At 44.2% G+C, this 16,648-nt stretch overlaps 1 protein-coding gene across 1 annotated transcript in view; it reads left to right on the top strand.

Moving 5' to 3' along the window:
* Snd1 (staphylococcal nuclease and tudor domain containing 1) overlaps positions 1-16,648 on the top strand; it is a 399,500-nt gene that overhangs the window by 289,146 nt on the left and 93,706 nt on the right. The window contains exon 16 of the mRNA XM_027391329.2: positions 13,952-14,061. Coding sequence (XP_027247130.1) covers positions 13,952-14,061 — 110 coding nt within the window. The remainder of the gene's footprint in view (positions 1-13,951; positions 14,062-16,648) is intronic.

Here is a 16,648-nt window from a genome sequence, read left to right as displayed (position 1 = left end):
TCTTCATGCCCACCCTTTGTTGACAGCCATCCTCTCTGCCATTCAGGAATTAGTACCTCCTAGAAAAGCTGCCTGGGATGGAAGTGCTGACACATGTGTAGCTATATAGCCCCAGCATTAGTATTTCATGTTCAGAGATTTAATCGCCTTCTTCTGATGTAAAGGGAAGCTTTAGGGGGCCATAGAATGTCCTGATACTTGATAAATATTGAAAAACAAAGTCCAGGAAGATACCTGTCCAGGACTGGCCACTTCTATTTTGCTTTGTTTTATATTCAAAGAGGACATATGATTATCTTAGTGACCAAACTTATGGGCATACGTAATATGTGTTATTACACCAAATACATTATTTCATCAAGTAGATAACCATGTACCTTGCAGCTTCCCAGATCCTCAAAGGTTCTGCAAGGCCCTATATTTCTCTTTATAATTTAGGGGCCTTGTCACCAGCCTCTTGATGCACATAGTAGAAAAGACATGGATGGTGGCAAAGCTCCAAAGAAGCAATAAGCCTGCTTGCTGGCTTTCCTGCTTGCCTGCCTGCCTGCCTGCCTGCCTGCCTGCCTGCTTACAAGTATATGTGACAGAAGTAGAAAGAAAGCCGGCTTCTACCTAGGTGTGCAGGCTGGTGAAAGGAGCAACCATACAGCATGGGACTTTGGAGGAGACCAGCAGAATATGCCTACAAGAGAGCAGCCCTTCTCCCAGGAATGATGACCAGGTGTGAGCAAGGTTTAAAGGTCCAGCTATGGCTGTCTTGCTGTATTGTCTTCCACGTACTCCCACTCTGCCTGGGATAGGTAGACACAGCCTGCTCTCAAGCTTTCTTAGTGACCAGGGTCTTTGTAATAGTCACCTTCTCCCATGTTAGGCTCCTGTATATGATTTTCAGCCCTAGGCAAGGCCAATACTGTTTCTTCAGCCCCTCTCCCTTTCTCTTCTCCTTCCCCTTCTTTGCCCTCTTTCCTTGAGTAAATGAGCACACACGTGTGCTCTCACACACGCTCGCACATCCTGTCCTCCCCCACTCTGCCCCACGCCTGCATTCTTTGGCAGTGGTTGTGTACCAGGCATCATTTTCAAGGAATTGGTGAGACTGAGAGCTGTATTCAGGAAATTTCACTCTCCCTGCAGCCCTAAGCACTCAACCACTCCCACCCTCTACCCCCCAACACACACTTGTTTTGTGTATCCTGAGTTTAGGCAGATTTCTGCCGAGGCCATTTCTCAGTAGTACAGCAGTTTGTATGTTAAGGCCATTTCTGGCCCTGGATGGACAGGCACAACCCATGAGCTCTTGTTCGTCTCAGGAAACTGGTCTTTCTGGGACTTGATGCTTCCTTCCTGCTGGCCTTACTTTTCTCCCATTTCCCTATTGAAGCTTTCTGTGCAGTGTCACAGTTCAAATGCTGACAGTTTTGTGTCCTGTTGCTCCTACGTGTCGGGAGCTAAAGCCTCAGAAAGTGCACATGATGCCTTCCTTCCATGAGCACTGGTCCCGTGGTCCTGAGATGGTCTCCACTCAGTGCTGCAGCATCACTGAAAACTAAAGATCCTTTTCGTTCCCCCTCAGGTCTTCCAAACAGGATATAATTGCTTCAGTAGAGCAGTCTTTCTCTGAATTCTGCAAAGTGGATTCTGGGCAGTGGTTTGGATTTGCTGTTCCTTTTTATCCCCAGAGAGCTTGCCTGAGAGAAGGAAATGAATAGGCTGCTTGTCACAGCACCACCAGGGTCTCCACTGTGCCTTGGGCTGCTGCTGAGAGATGAGAATGGAAATGGGCTAGAAAGGGGGCCAGTGAAGGCCAGAAGCCTCTGAGAGAACAGGTCCCACCTCCCCTACCTCTAGGGAGGGCTTTTCCTCTGTCGCTGTAGCTTCCTGCCTAGAATAGGGCAGGAATCATATACACCACCTCCACCTTCCCCCACCCCCATGTCTTCCCTAAAGCAGTGCATCTCTGTGCTCCTGAGCCTGATTCTCACAGTGCAAGGAAAGTGCTCCCCACTGTACACTCCACGCCCCTTTAGACCTTTTTAATTAAGTCAACCAGAAATATATTTCCAGATGGGAGACTTCATACTATGTAGGTTTAAAGAGGGAAAAGAATGAGATAGTAGGAAATCAAAACTCTTGTCTCATGGGGGTCTTGAATGTTTAGCCTAGAGAAAATAAGACGTAAGAATGAGAAAAAAAATAGATGTTGTATCTTCAAATATTTGAAGGCTGTCAGATGGGTAGTAGAGGTTTTATATGGTCCCAAGGAATTACACAAAGTCTTATAGGGCCTGGAATGTCAGATTGTTGAATTCTGATATTATTTGGTGAAGTACAGGATGCCACTCAAGGGTTTTGAACAAAACGTGTGCTTTAGAATAGTATTGTGATAACTGTATGTATGAAAAATCCCTATAGAGGAAAATGGAGGGCAGACAGGAAACCAGAAGATTCTTGGCAAAGCAAGCACTGGTTCATGTGCATAGAGAAGGAGAGAAGCAATGGGTAGTGAGTGATGCTTCCAGCATGGGCAGAGGTGATAAACCAGAAGAGAGGGCACAAGATGAGAAGCAGTTTAGCTTAGGCGCACTGAATTGGAGGTATTAATTGGGCACCCAAGGGGGAATCTCTATCAGACATTGGGAATTGGAGATCAGTGTTTGGAGGACAGTTCAGGATTTTGTGAGTCTTGCTGTCCATGATCATCACAAGGAAAGGTAAGGGTAGGTGGGGATAAGAATGAGGATACAGAGGGAAGGCAGAGCGAGGTGTTGTGTGTTGTGATCATACCTTTAATCACAGCACTACGCCAGCAGATCTCTATGGATTCAAAGCTAGCCTGGTTTACAAAGAGACTTCCAGGACATCCAAGGCTTCTTAATAAGCAAAGTAAGACCCTGTCTCAAAAAAAAAAAAAAAAAAAAACAGGTGGGGGCCCGGCGTGGTGGCGCACGCCTCTAATCCCAGCACTCGGGAGGCAGAGGCAAGTGGATCTCTGTGAGTTCAAGGCCAGCCTGGTCTCCAGAGCGAGTGCCAGGACAGCCTCCAAAGCCACAGAGAAACCATGTCTCAAAGAAAGAAAGAAAGGAAGAAAGAAAGAAAGAAAGAAAGAAAGAAAGAAAGAAAGAAAGAAAGAAAGAAAGAAAAGAAAGAAGCAGGTCTGGGGTGCTTGCCTATCATACAGATCCCTCGGTTTGCTCCCCAGCACTGCACTAAACCATGTATGGCCGTGTATACCTATGATCCCAGTACTTGGGAAGAAAGAGCATCAGAATTTCAAGGTCATCCTCAACTGTTCCGGCCAAGCTGGGCTACTGGAAACCCAGCAAGATAGGAGACAGATCATGCAGCCCTGAATGCTGGAGCAAGTAGGGAGAAACTAGGAGGGGAAGAGCCCTCTGAGGGATTGACAGAGTGTAGACTGCTGTCGGTTCTGTGACTAGAGAGGCAACCCGAATGTGAAACTGTGCGGTGGATGTGGCCGGAGGTGGAGGAAGCTAAGATGAGGAACAAAGAAAGGCAACTGCTTATATAGCTGTGGATATATAAGCTGGGAGTGAACGTTTTGAATGGGGAAATCTGAATCATGAATAAGGGGAACAGTGATGGCAGAGGCTACCATTGGACAGGGTCTAGGGGAGAGCAGTGAGGTAGCGCAGACATCTCTTCTACTTTCTAGATCGTGTGAATGTGGGGCATTTTTTACTAGTAGTGTAAGTTGCACTGTCCTTACTGTTTGTTGTGTCAATGTTGTAATTCTAGGAGGTGAACCCACTGCCTGCCTGGTTGTTTTCTTGCTTTATTTTGATTCTATACCAAATGACATCCTTGAGTGTAGTAAACGTTGGCAAACTTTCTGAAAGGAGCCAGACAATAGGCCTTGTGGTCTCTGTCACACTATTTATTTACCTGTCTTTGTACTATGAAAACAGCCATGGACAGCAAGTGAATGTGGCCATCTTTTGACAAAGTTTCACTCATAGACACTGAAATCAGAATCTCTTTCTCAAATACGACCAAATAGTGTTCTTTTGATTTTCTTTTTCCCTCGGCCACATAAAAGTCTGTCTTAATTTGTGAGCTATACAAAAATAAGTGGTGGATCAGCCTGCAAATCTGTTAGTTAAGAGGCCAGCCTGGTGTATACCACAACTTCTAGGCTAGTCAGGGTTACATAGTAAGACTGTATCTAGAAAAAACAAACCAGATGGTGAGCAGACTCCATTCTCAGGACAGTGTTGACCTCTGCTTCCCATTGTGGTAATCCAAAAAGAAGCAAGGTTGGGGAGAGACACAAAGCCTGTAATCCTAGCACTCCAGCACTTGGAAGGTAGAGGCAGGAAAGCCATGAGTTCCAGGCCAGCCTGGATTACATAAGGAGGACTCTGTGTCAAGAATTCAATCTGCTTCCCTTATCAGGACATGCTGCTGTGTCTGTGTGTCCAAGATCAGTCTGTCCTCTTGGAGAGCACTCTCTCTTCAGAATGCCTTTGCTTGTCTGTTTCCTGGCTGTTGGCTCTGGTTCCTTCTTTTCCTTATTTCTTTAAAGTTAGTAAGAGAAAAGACTCTCTGGGATTTTTTTAATCCATTCTCTCTATTCACGGGCCTTAGTATTTCTGACACTACCTGCTTTTCTTCTTCCTCTGTTCTGCTAGCTGATATACTAATTTCTAAACATTTGGAACTCACTTTTCTCAGGAGGAGGAGCCCAGAGCAATTTTCATTGAGTTCAAGAAAGACAATAGTTTGGAAGTTCACTGAACACATCTCAAAACCATTTTGTTCAAGTAACACAACACAGCTTGGTGTAGAAAAAGTCACTCTAAATTTATGCGAGTAAGTAGCATTTACATTTGGCTGCCAGGTGTGTGCCAGAATACCTTCTGGAAGCTTGTACTTGCAAGAGCCACGTGGGTATTTCCTGTGGCTTTTTCCCTACCCTGAAGCTAATCTCTTTTGGAGTCTGGATAGTAAATTCAAATTTTTCTCATTATCCATTAGCACAGAATAAAAGAAACCAAGACAGGGAACCCTTTGGTACCAGAAATGAAAAGTATAAAAAAAAAATAAATCTAAGTTCTGTTTGATTCAAAGATAAAGTTCCATGTTTAAAATAAGTAAGTAAAAGCAAAGTTGAGGTTCTCATAGAAACCAACTCCCCCCCCCCCTTGCTAGGAGCAGGATGTTTGTCTGGGGGGACGCTGTCTCCCAGCCTGTTACATAAAAGCCAGAGCCTTGTAGGCGCGATTCTTCTTGTTACTTGAAAGGCTAGCATGGCTCTACTTTTTTGACCTTAAAATTCTTCATTTTCTGCAGAGAGGACATACCAGAGGGTTCCATATCATCCCATGCCCAGTTGTTGTATTCTACTGCTTAGTTGACAGGAGCATCATACAGCTGCTGCTCATAGTGGTACCCCAGTGACAATGGAGAGCCATAGCCTGCCTTTTTTTTTTTTTCTTTAATTTATGCTCTTGGGGTACCACAGGAAAGGAAAGGCCTCATCAATCAGGGAGAATTTTTTCTCTTTAAAACTCAATTGTTTTCTGATCTTGCTCTGCAATAGGTAGAATTAGAAAAGGTTGTTCCAGTGTGGGCTTGATTGTTATCTGCTATGCCAGCTCCATCTGAAAAGCTTTTCTCCCTTTCTCCCTTTGGGGAGTGATTCTTCGGTATCTAAGCTGGCTGTAAATCAGGTTTGGAGGAGCGGTTTCTGCATGCTGCCCAGCTAGACTGAGAATGAGCAATGTAGCATCAGGCCTCTAAGCCAGCCCTTCCTTGTCTCTTCCACTTACCATGACCAATGATTTCCATTTAGCACAAGCTCACCTTGAAGTCATGGAAATCAGTGTCGCTAGAATTTCTCTTTAATTCTCCAAGTGTTAACTCTGATGCATACAAAACTCAGGAATAGAGATTGATGTATTTCTACTAGATTCTCTCCTCCTGGCATTCCTGCTCACAAGCAGTTACTGGGCTTCTACCCTGTGCCATGCACTAGAGGTGGAAGAATCAGTGTCCGCTTCCTCAACTGACAACAGAATGGGATACATTAACAGACTAAGGCTTCTATTGGGATTGCAGCCAGAGAAACGCAAAGTATGTTTAACAGCCCTGCTCTGCACCACTGACTGTAGCTACTTCCTTCTTATTCCCCTCCCTTTCTTTAGAGCTAGCTGCAGTTCCCACTGCATTGTGAAGGCTCGGCCTTATTGTTCCCATACCCAATTAACTCCAGGCCCCAATCTTTCAACAGATGCATCAAACATCACAAACCCAGAACAACCTAATAAAAATCTATCCTTAAAAACTCAAAGCATTCATTCTTAGCTCCTGCCCAGTTCTGACTCCCTTGACTACAATTACCTGAGATGTTTGATCCCTTTAATTAGCATCCCTTCACTCTTCTTTTATCCCTTTATTCTGATCATTGAAAAAGCTTTAGCAGTGGCATGTTCCAAAATTGGCCCACAAGATTCTAGCTTCCCCTGAGGAAACAAAGTAGGGCTTTAGAGAAAAGGGAGAATATAAAGAATTTGGGGCAATGTAAAATCCTGATTTTTATTTCTGAACTTTTTAATATAAATTGAGGCCTGATATCACACACAACTAACTCTTTGGGCCAGCTGGTCCACAACTTACCTTTCTGTCTGGACCATCTTACGGTGCTATCTCTTGTTTCTTGATTTTTAACTGATACATCAGCAGTGTTGCAGTTTCAGACTTCCCAATCACTTTTAAACCTGTGAGCAGAACCTGAGAACCAGCTTTTGGTGCATGAGATGTGTAACAGTTTGGAGAACCAACACCTTGAACTGATTTGGTTTTTAAGTGGTAACAATATTCTCTACAACTAAGCAGGTGACTCTGCCTGTCATGAATGGCTGAGGGTTTGTTCTTCGCACCAAGGAAGGGAATCACTAAAAAACTACTAGTCCCCCACTGCCACCCCAGGTCTATGTGACAGCTGAAGTATTGTGCTCTCCGTGTATAGTGGGGCCTTTTCACTTTTGTTTGTTGGCAGGGAGAAAGGTGGCAGGGAAGGTACAGAAATGGAACTAATTGAATCTGGGGGTAAAAACTCTGCGGAGAGCCTGTGGATTATAAATTGAGTAGCTGCAGCAGCAGGAACTCAGGCAAAGGTATTGGAGTGCAATCAGTGTGACAGGAAGCTTATTTTGGTGTTCTCTCTTGCCTTGCCTTGTCCTTGACAATTCCTCCAGGGGGCTGTGTATACAAAAGGGAGGGAGAGGCATCTACTCTTTCCCATCTGGAAAACTCCGCAGCACTCCTGTTTGGGGGGTAGAGACTAGAGAGGAAGATGACCCACTCGATGAGACTGCTTTCCCTGTCCTAGCTTTCTGTCCCTGGTGTCTATACCCAAACCCACTTTAACTACTTGCCAGGCATGTTGCTAGCAGATAAAGCCTTTTCTTACTGTTGTTCTAAAATTCCCACCAGAACTGCTGTTCTTTCTCCTCTGTGACTAGATCAACAAAAATTACATAGACATTTCAGGGGCCAGTAGTACTTAAATCAGAAATACCTAGAATTGAGTTATTATTAAGACCTGTCCCTAATAGTCACAGTTGATAAGAGTGAGCTTCTTTTTAAAGCAAAGGGCTTTCAGCTTCAGGATCCAATGACAACATTCTCATTGCCTTTGGGAAAGTTACTTATAACCCAGTAGTTATCTCCACACTGTTTTTCCGATATTTTGTCCCCTAATAATTATACCCCCTGCTCTCAGGCTAAGCATCCCCTCCCTCCTGGTGTTTATACCTTTCAAATATGTGCAGATTGTTATCATGTCATCCTCTTAGTCACCAAGTAGCTGAGTGGTGCAGATTTAGCACCTTTTATCTTCCCTTTAAAGGCGGGCAGGCCTCCCCACCCTGACTCATTTTCTCCTGCTTTCTTTAAGGGTGCTCCAGTTTCCACATTTCCATGTGGCCGAATCAGCTTCCAGTGCTGATCGTACATGGGGATTGCTGTTGTGTTGGAGCTAAACGTCTCTCAGCTTTACTGCTGACTGTTGATCATTTTATCTCTGAATTTAAACTGTGTTCCCAAATGTGATGCTTTAGAGAACAATGTTTGCATGGGTGTGCCTATGCTATGTGTCTCATCTTGAGGTGCTAGAACCGTGGGAGACTGGGATGTCTGTAGTTAAGGATTCTGTGACCCCCTCTTCTGGTATCCACGAAAAACACCTGTCTTCCGAGTGGGTCACTTCAGACCTGTATGCATCAGAACCTGCTTTCTGCCTGCTGGGACCTTAAGGAATCCCACAGCTCACCTAAGTATTCTCCCTCCATTCCGCTAATGCCGTCTACTCCATTACAGACACTATGTGGGAGGGGTGGGTCTGTGTGAGAAAGACTTTGAACTCAGAAAGCTGTTACCAGCTAGAAAGTATCCCCTCCACTACTGTATAAGGCATGTTAGTGGTGACTAAATCTGCCATTTCTGTCTTTTGATGCTTACTTCTTTTTCTCAGATTTTTTTACTCCTATTCATTCAACACTTCTTGAAGATCTACGTTGTTGCTTAACAGCGTATTGGGTGTCTGGCATAGAAAAAAATAAAATCTGAATATGACACAGTTCCCACCCTCAGAAGCAATTTCTATGTTAGTTTCAGTTTTATTTCTGTTGAAATACTAGATTCCCATAGCTCATGGTGCTAGTGAAGAGAGAAAGCAGATTTTTAGGAACTCAGTGAAAGTCATCTTAGAGATCCTAAGTAGGATCACATCACAGAACCTGGAACGTGAGTCTGAGGAAATCTCTGTTAATACAGGTACCCTCTGATTATCGCTTCCTTCCTGTGCTTCCTCAGTGGGCTTATGGTTTACACGTGGCACTTGCAGATGTAGTTCCAGGAAGAGGGTCATGCTGGCTCACCTGCCTCTACCATCTTTGTTATTTATTGCTGGCCTAACTGCAGATTGACCTCCCCTGAAACTGGCATGGCTAAATCTGTCCATCCATACCCCACTTTTACCCCTGCTTCCCATTCCCAGCTGTGGAGTAATGGGAACAAATACCAGCATCGTGTGTGGGAACACAGTCAGTCACTGCTTGAGCCTCGGAAGCCCCACCATTGGATCAGCCACAGCATTCAGCCTCCAGTCTCACAGATGAGATGAGTACTCATCTGTCTGCCTAATATACTCCAGCTGTCTATCCGGGTTAAGAGTATACAACCTCTAGAGTAGTTAATTCAGTCACCCCTACTGTGCCATACACAATAGGAAAGGTAGCTTAGCTCTGTGAGTGCAGTCCTCATACTGATGTCCCTACCATCCCACATCGTATCTAGCCTGGACTTGATGACATTAGTGAAACAAGGAGGAAGGCTTAGGAGAGCTGTGGAATTTTTGAGTGTTCCAAGCAGACACAAGGAGGTTCTGCTGCATATCTCCTGCTCTCTTTCTTCTGATGACAGGGGCCGCAGAGAGCACAGTGGACATGTAATCAGCACCACTGACTAATCCTTCAGATGGGTTTTTGTTTCCACTATCTCTCCTTCTGATAATTCCTGGCTTATTTGCTGAACTAATGGTCATTGGGAAGCTGTCACTTCTAGGCAAAGCAAACGGGCCATTTTTCCCCTTGGTTCCCACTGTGCAATACAGGAAAGAACAGGCACACTTTGAGTCCTGAAGCTTAATTATCACAAAATTTAGCATACATTCTAAAATATTCAGAGTGATACATAACCTTTACTTGACCATCAATAGAATCTCTTATATGGCCATTATCTTGTCATTAGCAAGAATTAGTTCTTTTTGTTCCAAAGCTGACTGACCAAAGTGTTTTTTGTTAATTACACTAGTTAGTCAATGTCTCTAAGTGTATAATTTTTTAATAGATTGTTACTCCACAGCCCAGCCTTTTAAGTTTGAAAAGAAGCACTCTGTACTCCAAAAGTCAAGCCTTGAGTGCTCAAAAGGACATCCCAAAATTGTAGGTTTTTTATGGCCATGCTAGACCTTGTAGACCCTTCCTGTCAGAGATAGAGACTGAACTGGTGACACTTAATAGTTCTTGGTGACAAAGCAGAAGCCAGAGTCATGATGTCCTGATACCGTGTCTCATCTGAGCCCTCCAAAAATGTTCTTTTATGTTGTGTTTTATTTTAAGTAGTTTTGTTCAGCCGTTCATTTGCTAAAAAGTCCACTAAAGCATGAAAAATAATGAATTTTACCTTTAGGCAAACAGGCCCTACGGTTTGTATGAGCTACAAAGAGCATATATGGCCCATCAGCCTCTTCCAGATCTAAGTATCATCTCACTTCATCCCACCAGTGCATCATAGGGAAGGAAAAATGCTCAAAAATGCTTCGAATTTTCAGGTTTTCAAACAAAACATCTTTGCTTCTTGAGTGGTTTGTGAGGGTCAGTGGTAAGGCAGGTGCCTACTGTGTACCTGTGGCATTGGAGGCACAGCTTAGCCCATGCATCCTTATCAGCATGCAGCACCACTGCAGTGTGCTCCCAGGATCCAGAGCTACAGACACAGGCCAGAGAGAGTCTCTCTGACTCATTCCCTGCCTCCATTCCAAGGTGCTCCCAGAGCCTGGGAACTCTGTGTTTCTGCCTGTCGATTTTCTTTCTCCTTTTTATTGCTGAGAAAGTGGCACAGTTGTGATGGTAGCCCAGCCCAGCAGCGTAGGCCTAGTCTGAGACAAGGAGCAGTGCACTCTGGGCTGCCGTGCTCCATAGACCCTGGACAGCAGGGGTTATAGACCACTTCCTGTTCCCTGGGTTTACCTGGATCGCAGCAGAAGCCAGCCACTTCCTGAGTCTTGCAGGTTAGAATCAGCACAGTGTCCTAGTCATCACCAGACACTATTCTTTTTTCTTGATCCCTTTGGACACAAGTCTGGAGCCTTGGTTTGGATGCTCTAAGGCCATGGGTTCTGCCTACCTACTCAAGGCTTCAATCCAGTACCAAAGCCTTCTTGGTTTTTGTCTTTAATGAACTATAGTACAGTAGACTATCACTTAATGCATTTAGTCAAGATTAACCAGTGTTTGGGGATTTAATTATATTTAAGTATTTATGCTTGTATGCAGATACACATGTGGGGCTGCTGAGATGTTCAATGGGCAACGTTACCTGCTGTCAAGTCTGACAACCTGAATTGAGAGCCAAGTCTTTCAAATTGTCCTCTGACCTCCTTGATGACTTATCTATGTATACTTGCATGCATGTATGCATGCATATACTCGTGCATGACAACATTGGTGTAGAATCTAGGGACAGTGTGTGCAGAAGTCACCACATGGTTCCCAGGGGTTTATCTCAGGCCGTCAGGCTTGCCAGCAAGTGTCTCTCTTCTCTGAACTCTCTCTCAGGCCAACACTAGCCTTTATCTGCAGGTGTTATAAGATTCTTTCTGCAAACCTTGGTCTGGTTGCAGGTTCTGCTTCTCCCAACTGCTCCTTGTGGTCTTCCACCTGGGGTCCACTTGCCCTATGGTCAGGGGTTTCTTCAAAGGAAACGGATCTAAGAGAGATTTCTTCCTGCCTTTGCCATGTTAACTAGGCATTGGTGTGAATATTTGTTTATTTTCACTTTAAAAGTGGTAGAGAAACACCCTGATTAGCTGAAGCCTGACTGCTAGGAAATGGAGTAGCAACTGCAAGGAACTTAGGCTTTTGTCTACCGAGAATGAGTGGACTTGTCTCACAGGCCCAAAGGACCCTCCTTTGAATGCAATTCTGCTTGATTTGCTTAACTCGCTGGGCCCACTGAGCTGTCATGTCTCCTCAACTTCATCATCTGGTGGTCTGGGTCCCATAGGGTATCCCTGAGGTCCCGGCAGTTTGACTGGTTTGTTGCTGTTTCAGAATACCAAAAAAGTGATACGGGCTAAAGCTAGTACTTCTCTATTGAGACTCTTGAGATCTGAGGTACCCTTCTATTAGAAAACTAATTCCTTCCCACCCCTCACTTTCTGACCTTGCTGGGGTGGGGTGCATAGCAGCCCACCACCTCACAGCACCCCAGTTCTGCTTTGAGAATCAGGAACAGACCAATCGCTTGTTTTTGTATTATTTTTGTCTCTGCAGCAATGTTTTATCTATGGGTATGTGGCAAAATAGTTCAACAGAATCGTTTATTTTTCTTCCTGGCAATTCTCCTCTTGCTTAGTTTGCAGATCTAAAATGAAAAGTGTTTTTGGCTATTGATGTCATGAAAAACATGGGCTCTCTTTGATTCCATTTTTCTCTAGTCTCATCTCTCCCTTCGGGGTTAATCTCAGGTTCTTGGCCCCTGGAGTTGTTGCTGTCTTTTAGAAAATCAAGTTCTACTCCTCTCGTAGACCCTGAAGTGCAGGGAAAGAGGCAGCCCTGTTGATCTTCCAGCCACTTGACTGGCATAGAGCCTTCAAGCTATTCCATCTTTGCAAACTGAGAGGATGCTGGTTGCTGCCACTGAAGCTGCCCGCTGCTGCAGGCTCTTTTGCTGCTATACCCCACCACCACCACCTAGTGCTTCATTTTGCATAATCTTTTCCACTGGAGGCTCAGAGAGAAAGCTGTGTTCTGCATCTGCTGAGAACCAAACATGGAGCCTATTCCTTTTCTTCTGGGCTTTGGTATCTTCAATCTATACTAGAAATGGGAACAGCCATCCAGCTTTACTCCTAAGCATGTGGACCCTGTGTTCTGCTTACTGATAATGGGACCTCTATTCCCCAGAGTGTCACAGAATCGGGGACCAACAGAAGTCAGAAAATTGGGACACAGGTTTTCATTACTTTTCTTTTTCTGGAATTGTCATCAGTTTATTTTCCTGTCTGTCTGCTGCATCAAGTTTCTCCTTCATAATTACAGTTGGGATCTGAATTACTTTGCAATATTTATGTCTTATCTAGACATCAAAATACAACATACTTTATGGTCTATCACATACGACCACTGTTAGTAATAAATATATGTTCAAAATGAGTGATTGAACCAAAAAAAGAAAAGGCAATCTAGGCTTGACAGTAGGTGTGTATTTTGTATAAAGTGCAAACAAGGATACAGGATAAGTTTCTGTGCTCACGAATGTTACAGGCTTGCTATGGGAGTCAAAGAAAGTATGAGAATTGTTAAGAATAATAATGATAGTGATAAAGATGATAGTAATAATAGCTGCAGTGGCCAGCCTTGTTCTAATATCTTACATACATAATTTCTCCTGGGTTAATACAGCACCTTTAAGAAATACACATGTCCACATAGAGGGTTACTCTCTCAGCTTAGACACACGGGGAGGGCCTAGGCCCTGCTCCAAATGATATGACAGACTGTGAAGATCCCCATGGAAGGCCTCACCCTCCCTGGGGAGCAAAAAGGGAATGGGGGCAGGGAGGAGAGGAGGGAGAGGGAACTGGGACTGACATGTAAGAGAAGCTTGTTTCTAATTTAAATTTTGAAAAAAGAAAAAAGAAAAAAAAAGAAGCGCATGTGTTATATCTGTTATACAAACAGGAGTTGAGCCTTTGTTCAGTAATTTAGCAAAGGCTATGAAGAAGATAAATGATAAAATGGGATGTGACTCCACCACCTACTGCTTTCTGTTTTCTTCTGCCTCTCATTCTGAATGAAAGCTGGTGGTACTATATACAAAGCACAGTCTAAGGACAGAGAGGGTGTTTGTTTGAAAAGGAAAGTGACACTGAATTAACACTTTGGATTCCGGCATCAAGTCAGATAGTGAGGAGGAAGGGTCTAGGAGCCAGCTGCAGTTGTTCTCCAGCACATGGCTGGGGCTGCCAGTGAAATTTAGTGAGGAACGCCATTTATGGACGCAGTAGCTAAAGACACGAGGCTAAGGGTCTGGAAGGGCCAAAGGGGAGCATGGTGAGGGTTCCTCCCAGCTTGAGAGTGGTGGGATGGGAAGTGTTTTTTCTGCATGCTTTCTCACAGATTTTCCTTTTCTCCTGATACAGGCATTGAGTGTCCCAGAGGAGCACGAAACCTACCAGGCTTGGTGCAGGAAGGAGAGCCATTCAGTGAGGAAGCCACACTTTTCACCAAGGAACTAGTGCTGCAGCGAGAGGTAGGGCATTTCCCTTAGCTTCTTCTGTGGAAGGGGTGCACAGTCCTGCTCGAGGAACCTGACCCTTTCCTGCCATGTCAGGGACAAGTCTGTTCCCTTTTCCATTGCCCCACCTTGCCATCCTTGAGCCATTCCTGTGTCTGCCCACATCTTATTTCTTTGAGCCCTGAGTCATTGGTCAGCCACCCCCAAATCGTTCCTCCTCACTGGTAACCTGGCACATGAGGCCAGCCCAACCAGGATCCTGATGCAGAGAGTTTAAGCTTTGCAGTCCTCCTCCTTGGTGAATTAGCCTGAGCTGCCTGCCTCCAGCTGGATTTAGAAGCTTGACTAACCCTGTCAGGGGCCAATTTTCTTTGAACATTTATTTGTATCTTTGAGTAATTGCATTTTCTGTAGCGGGTTTTCTGACTTAATTTAATTGTATTTCTGTATCTGCCTGTTGGGCTGACTCTTGCAGGCAGGAGTTGGGCTCTCTCTCTGTTGCTGTGGTACCCTTCTACCTGCTAATTTTACTCAAGTCTTCATCAACAGATAGATCTTCTTTCTAGTAGTATGCGAGCTGTTCATCCTAAGTGGGCACAAGCAAAGAACAGTGGGAAGTGTGCCTCGTTCAGACTTAGTGTTAGAACCTGCCTCTGCCCCTGCCCCTGCTTCCTCCTTAGTCAGGTCTACGGACCACTCCAGTTACAGAGTATACACAGAGCTGCAGTCAGCTGCCCCTAGAGATTCTCTCGTGGGTCACTCCTTGAGAGCAGATAGATGGATAGATATTCAGTGTTGGACAATCCTGGTAGAAACTTAAGCATCTCATCTCCTTTGAACCATCAGCCATTACATTAATATTGAGGGCTGTGGGAGAACAGGTCAGCCCTAAGGGCTTGTGTTGGTCTGCCCAGGCTCTGAGAGGTCCACCACTTTTTAAAATTTAGCAGCATGTAGTAGTACTCTTGCTGTCCATGGGCACCACTTTGGTATTTCCCTAACACTTACCCTCTTGTTTTAGCAAAAGAAATGAATTTGGCCAACAAATCCTGAATTCTCTATTCAAGAGTTTCCACTTCCCAAACATCAACTACAGCTACCTGGGTAATTCTACTTTGCTTTGCTGGCCATCCAGTGGCTGGGATGTGCAGCACTTAATCTCATTAAATTTATATTGCTATCTATTCTCTTTGTTATACTTGAAAAGTAGAAGTCCTTGATAGTGGCACACATACTAGCCCCTACACATGAACATCTTGTAAACACACAGTATAACTTGAATTTTTATCACTTAAAGATAGCAGTGTCCACCCTGACTCTCCACTAATGTTTGAATCCAGCAACACCTGGAGATTAGATGCAAGGGGCAAATATTGTAGGCTTTCCTTCTGACTGTGTGGACCTTACAATATTGTGCTACAGAGGAACTGGGAAAGTAGGTGAGTCCACTGTAGTTTGGCTTTTCAGGGTTTTTGTTGTTGTTGGGTTTTTGTTGTTGTTGGTTGGTTGGTTTGGTTTGGTTTGGTTTGTTTCAAGATAGGGTTTTACTATGTAGCTCTGACTGTCCTGGAACTCACTATGTAGACCACAGATCTATCTGCCTCTGCCTTCCAAGTGCTGAGATTAAAGGCATATGCCACTACCCTGGTGTAGCATCAGATTATAATTGTTTTTTTTTGTGTTTACTTAGGGGGTTATATTACATCTCAGCTGACCCGACTCCTCTTCCTTTTGACTAACATCTCCTAGAGCAGTGGCTCTCAACCTTCCTGAGGCTGTGACTCTTTAATGCAGTTCCTCATGCTGTGGTGACCACCAACTATAAGATTATTTTTGCTGCTACTTCATAACTAATTTTGCTACTGTTATGAATCATAATGTAAATATCTATGTTTTCCAGTGGTCTTAGATGGCCCCTCTGGAAGGGTTGTTCAACACCACCACCACCAAAAGGGGTTGATCCACAGATTAAGAACCTCTATCTTAAAGTTCCCTCTCTCTTTTCTGTTTCCATTCCTGTTTCCCCCACTACTTTTCTTCCTGGCCTTGTTTCTGGCCCCTGGGGAACAGCTCAAAGGAATGGCAAATGATCTTTCACTATCTCCTGGTTATATGTGTATTTTAATACTGTTAGAAATGGTGGCATTTTTCTCCAATGTCTTTCATGTCTCTGCCATATAAGTTTGCAGAACCTTAGTCTAATCCAAAGTTGATATTTATCTTTCTTGATTGTAGTGGCCCAATCTTTCATAGCCCTTTATTTAGGGTCTGTCTATAATGAACTCTCTGCATTGTCTTAGCAGCTGATATGATTACTTGGTCAGACTGTTTTGAAAGGTCATTATCCAGAGGAAATGGGAGTATGGCTAAACAGCAAATAATTTAAGATGTTGACAAAAGGAGCCAGCTGTAGCCAACTCTCCTGGGCATTTCCCTTCATAGAATAGATGAGAACTGTTTTCTGAATGGTGAGAGAGTCAAAGGAGGTTTTCATTTAGCACGGGTGTTGTTTATTTACTATTCCCTGTGTCCATAAGACATCTTAGAAACAAAGTTTTTGCCCTGCACAGAAATAAGAGAGAGAGGTCTCATGCACTGTACC

The sequence above is a fragment of the Cricetulus griseus genome, assembly GCF_003668045.3.
Source record: "Cricetulus griseus strain 17A/GY chromosome 1 unlocalized genomic scaffold, alternate assembly CriGri-PICRH-1.0 chr1_0, whole genome shotgun sequence".
Classification (NCBI taxonomy): domain Eukaryota; kingdom Metazoa; phylum Chordata; class Mammalia; order Rodentia; family Cricetidae; genus Cricetulus; species Cricetulus griseus.
Note: the sequence above shows the minus strand (reverse complement) of the source record. Positions and strands in the feature narration are given on the sequence as shown.